The sequence below is a fragment of the Trichosurus vulpecula genome, chromosome 2 (genome assembly GCF_011100635.1).
Source record: "Trichosurus vulpecula isolate mTriVul1 chromosome 2, mTriVul1.pri, whole genome shotgun sequence".
In the NCBI taxonomy this organism is placed as follows: domain Eukaryota; kingdom Metazoa; phylum Chordata; class Mammalia; order Diprotodontia; family Phalangeridae; genus Trichosurus; species Trichosurus vulpecula.
Genome location: NC_050574.1, coordinates 382174510 through 382189658, shown reverse-complemented (window position 1 = coordinate 382189658; position 15149 = coordinate 382174510). Strand labels below are relative to the sequence as shown.

The 15149-nt window shown below is 36.7% G+C and overlaps 1 protein-coding gene across 3 annotated transcripts in view; it reads left to right on the top strand.

Annotated features, from left to right (window-relative positions):
* The window catches only part of ZBTB21 (zinc finger and BTB domain containing 21), a 57592-nt gene extending 42939 nt beyond the window's left edge, over nucleotides 1-14653 (top strand). For 2 of the 3 annotated variants that reach the window (XM_036745046.1, XM_036745045.1), the window contains one exon: nucleotides 10315-14653. In XM_036745046.1, the coding sequence (XP_036600941.1) occupies nucleotides 10328-13489 (3162 nt within the window). In that variant the 5' untranslated portion in view covers nucleotides 10315-10327 and the 3' untranslated portion in view covers nucleotides 13490-14653. Of the gene's footprint in view, nucleotides 1-1062; nucleotides 1092-10314 lie in introns of those variants that run through there. The other variant, XM_036745047.1, reaches the window with a different exon arrangement.
* The last annotated feature ends 496 nt before the right edge of the window (nucleotides 14654-15149 follow it).

The following is a 15149-nucleotide window of genomic DNA, read 5'->3' as shown; positions in this document are numbered from 1 at the left end:
AGACTCGATATCATCAGTTTTTTTTTTTTCATTTTTTCCATTTTTTCTTTTACCTCCCTAATTTCGTTTTTAAAATCCTCCTTTAGCTCTTCCAGTAATGCTTTTTGGGCTTGAGACCAGTTCACATTCCCTTTTGAGGTATCAGATGTGGGTAAAGTGTCAATGTTATCCTCTTCCAAATTGGTGTTTTGATCATCCCTGTCTCCGTAAAATGAATCAATTGTCCTCAGTTTTTTCGTGTTCTTCTTCATGTTGGTTAGCTTTTTCCTGGCTTTACAGTGAATTTCTGCTTTTCGGGCGCAGGGATCTCTGTCCCAGGTTTCTTGTTCTGGGGATTGTGAGTCTATTTACTGGCTTTGTGTATTATAGCCTTCAGTTTCCTGAGGTGTGGGAGAGGGGTCTTGTTGCCTGAATTCTCTTTTTACCCTGGGGCTGCTCTCCAGCACTGTTGCTCTTCAGCAATGGTCTCAGCTGTTTGTTGTCTGCGCTGGTGTCTGCCACTTCCCCTGGGGGTGCAATGGTACCTCTGGGCTCCTGGTGTTGACCGCTGCTGGCTCTGCCCCTCTGGGACTCAGAAACTCCCACTGCTGGGCCACTGAAGCCCCACTTCTGTCTCCTCTATTCCAGCATTTTTGCCAAGGAATTCTTTTGGTTGGGGGGAGGGATTAGAGCCATTTACCTGGCCACTATGTCTCCCGGAAGTTCAAGAAGGCGCTTTTCAATCCTTTGGGCTGCAAGCCTCAGGAGTTGGCGTCTCACGGCCAGAGGCGTTGGGCTGCTGCCTCTCATAGCTTTGACAGACTTTCGTCCTTTATTGGGAGGCCTGGGGATCTCCACCAGTTTTGGGCACCCACCTTTCTCCTAGCCTGTCTTGCAGGTTGGTTTCCACAGCTGCTTCCGCTTTCGTGCTACCTGGTGCAGCTCTGCTCCCCAAGCACTCTCCCAGCCTACAGATTCGTCCTGTTGACCTTTGGGACTCTCCTGGCTTGGAAATTTGCCCCACTCAGCCTGCTAGCAGCTTCTAATTCTCTCAAATCTGCTCAGATTCACTTTTTTTAGGGGAATCTGACAGAACTTGTGAGAGAGCTCAGGTAAGATGCTGTTTTCATGAGGCTTTCTTGGCTCTGCCCCCCTTCTCAGTTAGTGGTTTTCTACCCCTTAAAATTACATTATCTATATTTTTGTATTTACTTATCTACGTGCATATTAAATTCTTTCAATAGAATGGAAGTTCCATTAGGGCAGTTACTGTTTCATTTTCATCTTTGCATCCCCATGGAACACAGTAAATAAATATTCAATTGAATGATACATTGGGCCCAATAAAAAAATTCATTGAGGATAGTAATGATAATGATTAAAAAAAGAGTGTCAGTGCTCCCTCTTTTTTAAATTTTATTTTATGTTATTTTGGTTTTGTTTTATCTTTCTCATGATTCATTTCATTGGTTATAATTCTTCTTTACAACTTGATTATTGGGAAAATAAGTTTAATGTGAAGGTATATGTAGAACCTATATCAGATCACATGCTGTCTTGGGAGGGGGAGGGGGAAAGAGGAAGGAGAAAATTTGGAACTCAAAAACTCGTACAACTGAGTGTTGTAAACTAAAAATAAAATAAATAATATATATCTAAGAAAAGAGTGTCAACTAAATACTTAAAAATATGCAGATTGTAGCAGAAGGAAGACAACAAAGGGCATTATTGGTATTGCTGTGTCAAAGTTAATATTACTTAAAAAATAATAAGTTGAATGTGGCAGATGCACAGTTTAAATTAACCTTGTTTTGGCCTTTTTATACTTAAATCTTCATGCTTGATGTATATAAAGTTCCTAATAAAATATTTTTTAAAATAATCAATTTATTGGAGATAAATTTAAAATCCTGCTTTAGAGCTTAAAAAATCACCTGTACAAGTATAATGGGTGTGGGAAGGCATGTCTACACAGCAATTTTTGTGAAAAAAAATTGTTATAGCATATTACCTTAATATAAGCTAGTGTTATCACATAGAAGCCAAAAACGTTCATTCAGAGGTAGACTTCTTTAAGAAATGATGTGTATTATGCAACATAGGAGACTACATCTTGAGTGATGTTTGTTTCATGACACATTTTAGGAAGGACTTAGAAAAGCTAGAGAGAATAACAGGGCTGAGAGAGTGTGACTCAAATGTTGGGGAGAGTGGCCACCTTGCCCATTGATGATAGGTTGAAGGGACTGAGGCTGTTTGGTCTGGAAAAGGCACGGGAGATGTGGGGTGGGGGAGAGTGGGGGGATAGAGTATAATTGTTTTTAAGTATTGAATATACAGACAGATTAGTTTTGTTCTGGCTTTGCAGACTCTGGATTAATGGTTGAAAGTTTCAGAGAGATAGATTTAGGAATTTTTCCCTTAAATTAAAACATAAAATAGTACTTCTTATAGATGTTCTTCAACTATTTGATGAAGAGAGCCCAGGTGACTACTTCATTATGTATAGGAGATTCCTGTTCACGTGTAGGTTGAACTATATGACCTCCGAAGACCCTTCCAACTTTAGATTCTGTGATTCAAGAATCTATGCTTTTTTTTTTAAGCACACAACTATCCCTTTAATATATAGCAGAGTATGTCAGACATATCTACAATGAAAGTCTGTGCAAGTAAGGCCTATTTCTGTCTTCTCATGTGTCATTTTTACATATCCAGAACATTTTAGGTCCTATTAATTCCTTATAATTAGGATGAGAGCTAGACTAAAATTTAACCCTGTATAAAGCAGAAAAAATAGATTTGTTTAGGAAGTACTTCTCAAAATCTCATCTGTGTAAATTCATTGGTATAGGTAGTAACCCACCCCTGCATTCTATTTTTATTTGATTCTTGTCCTTGCCTTCACATAAACTGTACAATCTATCCATTGTGGTAGAGGCCTTCCTGTAGTTATTTTTGGACATTCTCTGGCTACTATTAAAGCACTTGGGCTATTCACCTGTTATCCCCCTCATTTCAGCTATATTACTGGGTCACCTCTTTCTCCAATTATGGACTTCGTAGATCATATCTTGCACACAATTCATTATTGGTAGTATCCTTCAACTTGCTTAAGTCTATTGTGCATCTTTCCACTGTCCTTTGAATAACCTATAATTTTAATTTCTTAGAGATTATGATGTACCTTAATTACAGTTATATAACAGTACCAGAAGAATTTCATTAAAAAGATGTGCTTTTATAATTAGGGAACAACTTGAGATCTTTGAGAGTATTGAAAGATTTTCCAAATGCAGTCTAACATGCTCTTTTCTTCCTATTAATTCTGGACATAGGTAATTTTCCATCTTTATTGCCTGACTAAGGCATATATACTAATTGTTAACTTAACGGGCTACTCATTCAACCATGTACCATTATCTAGTCTATCAGTAGCCTTCCTTTGGCCTTCATTTTATTAATTGTTAGTCTCATCTCATAATCACATTAAGGAAGCCTTGTGGTATTCTGAGGCTTCATGCCATCACCAAGAGTCATAAGATTTCACCATCTATAGGGAATCCCTCTTCCATTTGGACTCTGCTTTTTGGAGAGCTCTTTTATACCTCTTATAATCAAGCAGTGACAAATTGTTTTATTTGCACTTTTCAGACAATTTCGTGGTGGAAGATGTGATTTGCTATACTTAGTGGGCACCACATGGGTGCCCTCTATCAACAGGAAACTGAGGAGCAGTCTAATAGTAGGAGGAGAATGAGGACAGAGTAGTGCCAAAAATACCTAGCAAGAAAAGGGTATTAAATTGAAGAGGGTGATTAACATCAGCTACAGAGAGATCAAGAAGGATGAGGATAAAGAAAAAGGCCATTAAATTTGGCAATTGATATTTGTTAATTTTGGAAAGACCAGTTTTGATTGAATAATGCAGTTGGAAGGCAGACTGTAGATAGTTAAGAAAAAAGTGAGAGGAAAGGAAGTAGGGCACTTATTGGAGATTGTCTTCTTGAGGATTTTAGCCACATAAGTGAGGAGAGAGAGAGGATGATCACTATTAAGGATGGATAAATCAAGCAAGGATTTCTGAGGATGGGGGAGATATGGATGTGTCTGTAGGCAATAAAGAAGCAGCCAGTAGACAGGCAGAAATCGAAGATAAGTACATGAGTAGGGCAGCTAGGTGGTACAGTGGATAGACCATCAGATCTAGAGTCAGGAAGACCTGAGCTCAAATCCAGCCTCAGACACTTATTATCTTTGTAACCCTGAGCAAATCACTTAACTATTTGCCTCAGTTTGCTCATCAGTCAAATGAGCTGGAGAAGGAAATGGAAAACCAGTCCAGGATCTCTGCCAAGAAATTTCCAAATCGGGTCACAAAGAGTCAGACATGACTGAAACAGCTGAACAACAACAGCAACATATGAGTAGGGATGACAGGGGACAGTCTGCTAGAAAAGACAGGATAGAATGGAATCACTTGTGCATAGACATGTTAACTTGGCAAGGAGATGGCTGCTTCCTGTGAGACAGGTGAAGGAGTCAATAGTTATGGAAGAGTGGTGTGAGGTGAGCAGTTGGACAGAAGAGGGAACTCTCAGTGAATGGACTCTTTTTTTCAGTGAAATGTGCCATGAAGGTACTCAACTGATAAAGTGGTAGGAGGAGGAGCTATGTGAAACTTGAGGACAGATGAAAAGATCAGATCTGGACAGAAACTTGAGGACAGATGAAAAAACAGGCTGTGGTAAGTAGGACAGTGAATTGATTAGGGTCCTTACCTTGCCCCAGTGATGGCCCATTTTAGATTATGTAACATAAATTTGTAGTTTAAACCCAGTCAGCACATTTTCATGATTCTCTCCAGCTTTGTTCAGCATCATGTGAACGGGAGGGAAGGCAGATGATGGTGGGATTTAGCAGGACAAGATCTTCGGTAAGCTAAAGGAGCAAATGATTCAAGGGAAGAGGACAGTGTAGAGTTGAATTGGCCAAAGGGTCAAGTTAAGGAAGATAGGAATGGGAGGAGAAGAATGTAGCTAGTGCAGGAGAAAGAAGTGAGGAGTAAAGAGATTAGAGGTCAGGATGAGAATGAAGAACAGGGTTTGGAGTTGCTAGGTAGAGGGAAAGGTAGAATGACAACAGATTATGAATAGATAATTAGAATTCATGAACATGGATATGGAGCACTTGTGGGGGTTGGCAAGATCAAAGAATACCATCTTTTGTGTGCAGCTGTGGTAGAGTGGAGGAGTAGGTCATGGGAAGTGAGTAAGTTTAGGACCTGGGATATTAGGGTATTTCGGGGAATATCTACCTATAATTGATCTATCTATTGAAGTCCCCCAGTATGAATGCAGGAGTTGGGGAGGAGAGAGACTGTGATTCAGGCATTTAACTCATTGAGTAAAGAAGGAGAATGTCTTGGAGATTGGAGGACAACCACCAGAATTTTGATTGGGGGATAAATATGGATTGAATGGTCCTCAGAGGAGGAGAGGTTACTGAGTGATGATGGTAGGAGAGGCTAGAAGTAAGAATAGAAAACATTCTCCCACCAAGACAAATGAGTCCAAGCATATATTTAATCCAAGCCTCACTCCAGGTTTTCTGCTGTCATTTTCCCCTCTGCATCTCTTCTTTGTTTCCTGAATCAATACTGCTAATGATTTTCCACTGTATTTCTTTGTTAAGAACAAATTTTAAACTAGTATTATCCTTAACTGACATGTCTTTCAGTGCAGCAAGCACATCAAACATTTTCTGGCTGAGTCAGATTTAGGGTGCTTTTTATACCTCATTGTCTTTTTTTTATATCAGTTAAACTTCTGTAAGAAGTAGTATAAGCACATATTATCTCCATTATCCTCTTCCCATTTTTTAGCATCAGTAGTGTGATATTACATAGTACCAAGAGAGTACATATGCTTTCCGTCTATTATACTTATTTGACTGGCCACATCTTCTTTTTCTAGGCATACTTCTCTCCAGTAATACCTTTTGTTCTCCTTTGTGCATAGTTTATCTTGGGCTCGCTATGGACCTCTCTGTTTTTGTTTTTTGTGACACATGCTCTAAGGAATCAAAATTTTAATATTCCATTACATGTAGCCATATAACATTACTTAAAAAATACTAGAGTTTAAAAAAAAGAGAGAAACTTGGAGTTATTGAAATTGCCATCTAGTTTTCCAGATATGTTCTAGAACATACTTTTCTGCCTGCTCAATCTAAGTCCAGCTTGTCCATCTGTAGTGTCTTAAGATAGACACACATACCCACACACATACACACAGATGGACTAGCTCTGTGTTGTGTCCATTGCATGTTATAGTCTGGACAGTAGGCAAAATTCTTTGGTATTTTGTCAGTAACTGTTGGAGGTGTTAGATGCCTTCTAACTAAGTAGAAGTTTGTTTTTGATTTATTTTTATTTTCCCAAAGCAGTGGTAATAGTCTTCAGAATCATTTTGGATAGTTTTTTTTCCACTTCAATCCTCTGTACCTATTTCTCTGATCCACAGACATTGGCTTCCTGGCTGTTTCACAAATGAGACATTTCATCTCTTGGCTCTGGTCATTTTCTTTGGCTATCCCTCATGGCTGGAAAGCTTTTAACTCCTCCATTCCACCTACTAACCTTCCTGGCTTCCTTAAAGTCCCAACTAAAATCGCATCTTTTACTGGAAGCTTTCCTCAACTCCCCTAATTCTAGTGCATTCCCTCTGTTATTTTCTATTTATCCTGTGTATACTTATACACACACATAGACATAGACATATATATGTATATATATGATACATACATAGACATATATACACACACATACGTGTGCATGTGTTTACATATTATCTCTCCCATTAGATTGTGAGCTCCTTGAGGATGGGAATTGTCTTTTTTTGCCTCTTTTTGTATCACTAGCGCTTAGCACATTGCCTGGCACATAGTAGGTACTTAATAAATGTTTATTGATTGAGTGATGAATTGATTCTTCCTCTTGTTACAAATCCCCTGTGGTGATGAGATAGATCTCAAGAAGGCATCAAGCAATCCAGTATAGGGTCTGGTACCCTTTATCCTATAAGTAATAAGGAACAGGTGGGAAAGCTGTGTTGGTACCTCAGTGGCAGTTGCCTGTGAAAACTTACAGGGAGATCATCTGTCCAGGTCTGAATTTCTCAAGGTGAGTCTGGTCTCCTTTTGTATAGCACTAGGGTTCTCAGTGTTAATGTCTTGGGTGGAGGAATTGGCTACTAGGCTGGCTGGGCACAGATTAAACCTTTGTATCCAGGCTTTGGGTACAAGGAGAGATCCTGCTGTGGCCAATCAGTACTGTAATCTATCATATACTATATTCTTAATAGGTTGCAGACTTAAGCTGAATATTAAATGTTCATTTTCCATATTAATGACCTAGTAAGTTTGGATGCCTGTATACAGTTTTCAAGCCAGGACTGTCATGGAATCTCTCATGAGCTTTACTAGGACTTATTTGTTAAGTTGCTCAGTTGAGTCCAGCTCTTCACGATCCTTTGGACCATAGCACACCAGTACTGTCAGTGGGGTTGTCTTGGCAAAGATACTAGAGTGGTTCGCCATTTCCTTCTCCATGGATTAAGACAAATGAAAGTTAAGTGATTTGCCCAGCTAGTAATTTTCTGAGTTTGGATTTGAACTTAGGTCTTCAGGCCCATTGATTGATCCACTGACTTCAGGCCCACTGTTTGATCCACTGAGCCATCTAGCTGCTCCATTACGGCTTAATCTTGCCTTTATAATGGGGCCATCAGCTCCTATAACATATTCTTTTGGTTTTTGCTTTGGGGATAGTTAAGCTAAATTCTTGAGTGATTATTGATCCCATTTAGGAGAATAGTGTTATAGAACTTGATAAAATCATCTTATCATCTTCCATAAACATGACCGTCTGGAGGACTTCACCATTTTTTCTGTCTTATACCTCACATGATATTAATAATGGGAGGATTGTCAAAGGAAATTCACCGTTGCATCTATCATGAACTTTTGTACAATTTTCACACATTTCATATTATATAATTTAAGAGGAAAAAATTTAAAGCTATATTTATAGTCAAAAAATAAGTATAGTGTATACTTAAGTATAATAAGATGCTGTATTTTCTATGACTTTTATTAAATTTTGTGATGAAAAAGATATCCTACCTAATACAAGTACCTTGCAGTAAATAAGTAAGGTAAATGCTTGTTGGATTAGATTGCTATAGAATATAGTTTGGAAAAGCTTGGGTGTTGCCTTTTTGCGTTTTCATCAAGGATGACTTGTTGAGGTATGTAAAAGATGGCGTATCAAGTATTCTCACCAAGATTTTGTAGAGATAAGAAGTTAGGCATGTGGCTTGCTAGTTATGGATACTTTCTTGTCTTCTTTCCATAGTCTTCCTTTCTTTCAGACATTTTGAAAATAGATTGCAAAATTCTTTCAAAATTGTGGCACCTCTACCTCCTAATTTCATCTGGTCTGTCTGCTTTTGGCCTCTTTTTCCTTTGTGCCATTTCTGTTTCTTCTTAAAGTACATAAGAGTTCAGATATGGTTATTGGTGGACAGAATTGTTACAGAAATTCCACTTACATTGTTTCACGTTCTAGGCTGATCTTAGTTTAATTGGATTTTGCATCAGACTCTGAAAGCTTAATTTTCTTTCCGTTACATCTTGCTATTTGGAGTCAGTACTTGTGCTTCCACTTTACTTCTCCACAAGATTTTGAAAATGAATTTATATAACTAAATCAGTGTCACTATTACTATATTATGAAATTATTATTATTGATAACAAGATTATTATTGCAAAATTATAATTATAGCTTTATTGCTAAACCCTGCTATATTGCTTAGTTTAGTAAATAAGATGAAGTGCTTACCCTTGCGGTACCTAGAATCTAAAAGCAGATTTTTTTCTGCCCTCATTGGGGTGATTCCTTTATATCAATTCAACTTCCATAGGAAATGGGGATAGTTTACATTGATTTACATTCCTTTATCTGTTTTCAGTGTCATCTAATTTAAATAGCTAACATTGGAACTATTTTAATATCTTATTTTTATCCTAGCTTTTTTTGTTAACTTTAACATTTGATCTAGTTCATTGACAATTTGACTACCCACAGCTTACTCCAGACTGACCCAAATGTGTTTAAAAAATAATTTCCTGTCTGTAAGGATATAGTCAGTTTCCATTTTTGAGATTTTTCTGAGTGCTTGCAAGGTCCAACCTCTGAGCTCATCTGAATCATGTTTTACAGTGTATTTTTTTTTTTTGCCTCCTCTCCTGTGTTTTCTTTGTATTGAAGTCACTGGAGGGTCTTATTTGAGTTCTTCACAGGATTTCTCTATTTCCTTTTCTTCAGCAGAACAGATGTCTCAGAACCTGTAGTTATCCTCATAGTAAACTTTTTGCTTATTTTCATTAAGAGTACTGCAAACCAAGATGATCAAATTTCCCCTAAAATTATATTTTCTAGTCTTTGGACCCACATGATAAAGCCAACTCTGCATATCACTTTTATCTGCTGCTTTTGTAGGAGAGCTTATGAACCATTCTTCGTTTAGCTGCAACTCCCTATTTATCTTTCATTTATAGAGTTTCATTTATAGAGAAAAAAAATGATGTTGCTATGAAGCAGTTCCACTATTAGTATGTCCCTGAATAAATAAATTTAGCATTTAGAATATAGGTTGTTTATAGACCTGTAAAACCTTTGATTCTTCATCCGCCTTCCCTTTATCTTCCTCAACTTTGCCACTATCATTGCAGAAGGAAATGGGACTTGTGTAAGATTGGAGCCAATTTTACCTTTGTTTGTTTTTCATGATCCAAAGAATTTGTCACCTAATGACCAGCTTCTTTATATTTGTCCAAAAAATCACATATAGTACATTTTGCATGGTACAACCATATCCTTTTAGAACTTTGGGTCAACTCAATACCAGGATGAGGGTTAGGAATAGTAGGACTGTTGTAGAAGACAATTAAAACTATGTTTCTTAAATGGTATAGTTCAGACTTTTTTTTCTAATTTAGATAGGTTTTCTCCTCTAACTATGATAAATTCATGAAGAATATTATTGGGCGTATTTTTAAAGGAATTTTATTCAATCAAAGCCTTATTGATATGCCTCTTTTAGTTCAAGGAGTCTCTCTGATTGTCTGCAAATACTTGTTAAACCTTTATTTTAAATAATTCTTCAGTATTAGTGATTAATTAGAATGTAATTTATTCACATCAAGAAACATGACATTTTGTACATGTGTTTTCAATGTTATTTAAGATTGTTCATACAATTTTTTTTTCAGGTAAACCCAAACAATGGAGGGACTTCTGCATTATATAAATCCAGCACATGCCATTTCTCTCCTAAGCGCTCTAAATGAAGAGCGTCTCAAAGGACAGCTCTGTGATGTTCTTCTAATAGTGGGAGACCAAAAATTTCGAGCTCATAAAAACGTCTTGGCTGCCAGCAGTGAATATTTTCAGACTTTATTCACAAATAAAGAAAATGAGTCCCAAACAGTATTTCAACTTGACTTCTGTGAACCAGATGCTTTTGATAATGTATTAAATTATATTTACTCTTCATCTTTATTTGTAGAGAAAAGCAGCCTTGCTGCTGTGCAAGAACTTGGCTACAGTCTTGGTATTTCTTTCCTTACTAACATTGTTTCCAAGACGCCTCAAATCTCTTTTCCAGCATGTCCCAATAAGAAAAAGATATTTCAAGAAGGAGATGAAAGTAGCTCTCAAAAAAGAAGTGTTATTGTTTGTCAAAGCAGAATTGAAGTACAGGGAAAGCATGCTAGTCAAATTCAACATGACCTAAGCCATACTTCAAAGCCTTCACCTAGCATTGCAGTCAAGAATAATACTAATAGACCACATGTCACAAAACCAATTGAACCACTTCACAGTTTGTCATTAAGTGAAGGAAGGTGGCCAAAAGAAAGTTCGTTGGGTTACCCCAAGCTTATTGAGCCTCCTGCATCTTCAGACGATCAGTGTAGAAGTGGTTTGGTAAAAAGAAATACACTGTTGCCTTCAAAACCTCTACAGGACAGAGAAACTTCAGATGATAAACAAGGAATATGTAGTCAGCCTTTAAGAGAGAAAGCTATAGAAATGTCTTTGAAAAAACCACAGCCACCTGTTTTATCTCTTTGTAGCTCATCAGAGGCTCCGTATCTGTTACAGGAAACTGGCAAAGGAAGCAATCAAGGGGAAGATAGAAATTTACTGTACTACTCAAAATTAGGATTAGTGATCCCATCTAGTGGACCAGGTCCTAGAAACCAAAGTATCGACGGAAGTGGCCCACTTGTTAAGAGTCTTCTCCGACGATCACTATCAGTGGATAGTCAGGTTCCTATGTATTCTTCAGTTAGTTTGAAAACTTCACAAGGATCATCCTCAATAACAAATGATGCACCAGAGAATATATTTAGTGCTGCATCCCAAAAGTCATCTTTGAAAGAGTCTACTGAAAAAACAGTACTAGTTGACCAGACACAGGTCATACACCCACATCGCCTTAGGTCCTTCAGTGCCTCTCAGTCATCAGAAAGGGAGATGGCCTCACCTGTTACAGAGGTACGAATAAAAACTGAGCCTAGCAGTCCACTTTCAGACCCTTCTGAAATAATCAGGGTCACTATAGGAGATGCAGCTGCGGCAGTCAATAAAAACTTTTCTTTTAAGATAGAAGATGATCAAAGTCATCAAAGTAGAGTTGTAGTAAAAAGGAGATTTCAAGCTGACCGAAGGTTACCATTTAAAAAACTGAAGGTAAATGAGCATGGTTCTCTTGGATCAGAGGATAATTTTGAAGAAAACTCAAGCCCTACTCACCTAGATGCTGAGTTCCCAGATTCAGATTTTAGTAAAGATGAATTTAGTGAGTTGGAAGAAACTAGACCAAATAGAAAATTTAAATGCAAGCATTGCCTTAAAATTTTTAGGTCTACAGCAGGTCTTCATCGTCATGTTAATATGTATCATAACCCAGAAAAACCTTATGCTTGTGATATTTGTCACAAACGATTTCATACAAACTTCAAAGTCTGGACACATTGTCAGACACAACATGGAATTGTGAAGAATCCATCACCAGCTTCTAGTTCACATGCTATCTTGGATGAGAAATTCCAAAGAAAATTGATTGACATAGTCAGAGAGAGAGAAATTAAAAAAGCCCTAATTATTAAATTAAGGCGTGGCAAATCAGGTTTTCAGGGACAAACCAGTTCACAAGCACAGCAAGTCATCAAAAGGAACTTAAGATCCAGAGCCAAAGGAGCATACATTTGTACTTATTGTGGGAAAGCATACCGTTTTCTTTCTCAGTTTAAACAACACATAAAAATGCACCCAGGAGAAAAACCACTAGGAGTAAATAAAATTACCAAACAAAAAGAACATGTTCCTCATGAAAGTTCAATTGAAAAGGAGGCTTACCAGTGCCACCTCTGCAATGCTAAGCTCTCGTCTCTTTTAGAACAAGGAAACCATGAACGATTATGCAGAAATGCTACAGTTTGCCCTTATTGCAGCCTTAGATTCTTTTCCCCGGAACTGAAGCATGAGCATGAAAGTAAATGTGAGTATAAAAAACTGACTTGTCTTGAATGTATGCGTACTTTTAAATCTTCTTTTAGTATTTGGCGCCATCAAGTTGAAGTTCATAATCAGAATACCATGGCTCCACCAGAAAACTTTTCTCTTCCTGTTGTTGACCACAACGGCGATGTAACTAGTACTTCAAAACTGCAGCCCCAGTCTGAGCCTAATAAAGTAAATCATCTTATTACCACAAAAGAAGATGGAGTATTCAGTGATTCTTCAGAACAAATTAATTTTGATTCAGAAGACTCTTCATGTCTTCCTGAAGACCTAAGTGTTTCTAAACAACTTAAAATTCAGATCAAGGAAGAGCCTATAGAAGATACTCAAGATGATGCATCTGGAACTAATTTAGCTTCAAAAGAGGCAGTGTGTAATAAAGACTCTGGTGTATGGCCATGTGAAAAGTGTGGGAAAATGTTTACTGTGCATAAACAGTTAGAGCGTCACCAGGAGCTTTTGTGCTCTGTGAAACCATTTATTTGTCATGTATGCAACAAAGCTTTTCGTACTAACTTTCGTCTCTGGAGCCATTTCCAGTCTCACATGTCCCAGAATGCAGAAGAATCTGTACGTAAAGAGCCTGAGTCATGCCCACCAGCTCACTCCCCATCACCACCACCTCTGCCTCCACCATTGCCCAAAATTCAGCCTTTAGAGCCTGATAGCCCTACTGGTTTGTCTGAGAGTCCATCTACTACTGAGAAACTATTTGTTCCCCAAGAATCAGACACACTCTTTTATCATGCCCCACCCCTTTCAGCAATCACATTTAAAAGGCAATATATGTGTAAGCTTTGTCATAGGACATTTAAAACTGCATTTAGTCTTTGGAGTCATGAACAAACACACAATTAACAATTTAGAGACTCATCTGTTTAGAAACTGGAAGTTATTTCCAGAATATTTAAGAAGTTCAACCTAAAGATTCAAACAAGTGGTAAGAGACAAAAATGGTGAAAAATAAAGGTTGGAGCTTCTTGGATTTAAAGATGAATGAAACTAATTCATGTTAGAAGATAGAGTTCTAAATAGACTTCTGAAAAACAAAGTACTATGGTCTGGGATCTAATAGCAGAATAATTTAAATTTATTAACTTTGGAATTTTATCTTATCTTTATCGTATGTATAGTTCTTCATTCCATGATGTCACTATAATTTTCAAATCTTGGCTGCTAACAGTGAGTTGAAATTAGCAGAATACTATAACCGACTTCTTGTTTTGATCATATTGAACACTCATATATTCTGTTGAAGCTCCATTAAATACTTGTCACATTCTTAAATATTTGTCATGTTCTTGAAGTTAAGTTTATAGGGAAGAAGTGGATTTAGTATTTTGTTGTATTGATTTAGGTTTTAGTATCCTTTAGCAATAATAAGTATAAATCTCAATTTTCATGAGTTATCCTGGCATTTAATAGAAAGATTTTTATATCTTATAGTCATGTGGAATTGGTTTTTTTATTATTATACTATTCTTGTGCAAAATTTTAATGAAGCAAAGGTCAATGTAGTAATAGTAATACCTGAATTGATATGAAGCTGAGAAACTACCAGTCAGTACCATTATTAACAGTGGTTAATTGCTAAAGAAGGCTTCAGAAATTAAAATGTACTGCTTAATAGGAGGATTTAACAGTTTACAATAGCTTCAGTAATTGTAATAAAACAGTACTCCACTATGTTGTAATGTAAACTGTAGCACTCAAATACAAAGAACATTTGAATGGATTTTCAAAGTTTTGTGTTTCTCATAGTTTACACTATTTATGTTTTTTAAGATGTAATGTAGTAGAACTTGAAATACTGAACCAGATAGTTAGGATAAAAAGGAACATCATACACATGGCACTAATTTTTCATTATAATACTAATTGTACTTTTGAACAAAAAGTTGGAATATGCACATAGATATCAAATACCGTAAAGTAGGTAGACTCTGTATTTTAAAATAACATATATGTTATAATTCAAAGTTGGGGGAAAAGCACCAGACTACATTTTTCCAGAATGGCATATATAATATATATATATACACGCACATATGTATTTTCTGTCCACCTATTTTTTGTGATTTGTGTTAAAATTCTATGCTTTAGGGGGTTATCCTTTTCAAATGGTAGTAATAATAGTGGAAAGATGTAAAAAAAAAACCTTGTTAAAAATGGGGCCGAGGTCCAAAATTAATTTTTGTCAGGGTGGAGTGGAATAATATGAAAGTATTGAATTAATCCTTGTAAAGATAATATAAATTAAATTTCAGAGTTTTAAAAGTGTATTCTTTTTGGCAGGTAGGGGGAAGAAACTCCCTTGTCTAGAAAAGGATCTGTTGTTGCTCTAGTAGAGCAAGATTATACTACACCTTTCTTAACTATATTTACTCATATTCCAGACCAGTGGAGAGAAAATATTAGTATTGCAATTTCTTTTATTATATAATACATAGAATACCTTTTTGTGAAAAATGTAGGCAAATTTGTACACTTCTTAATCTTATATGAAACTTTGTCTTTT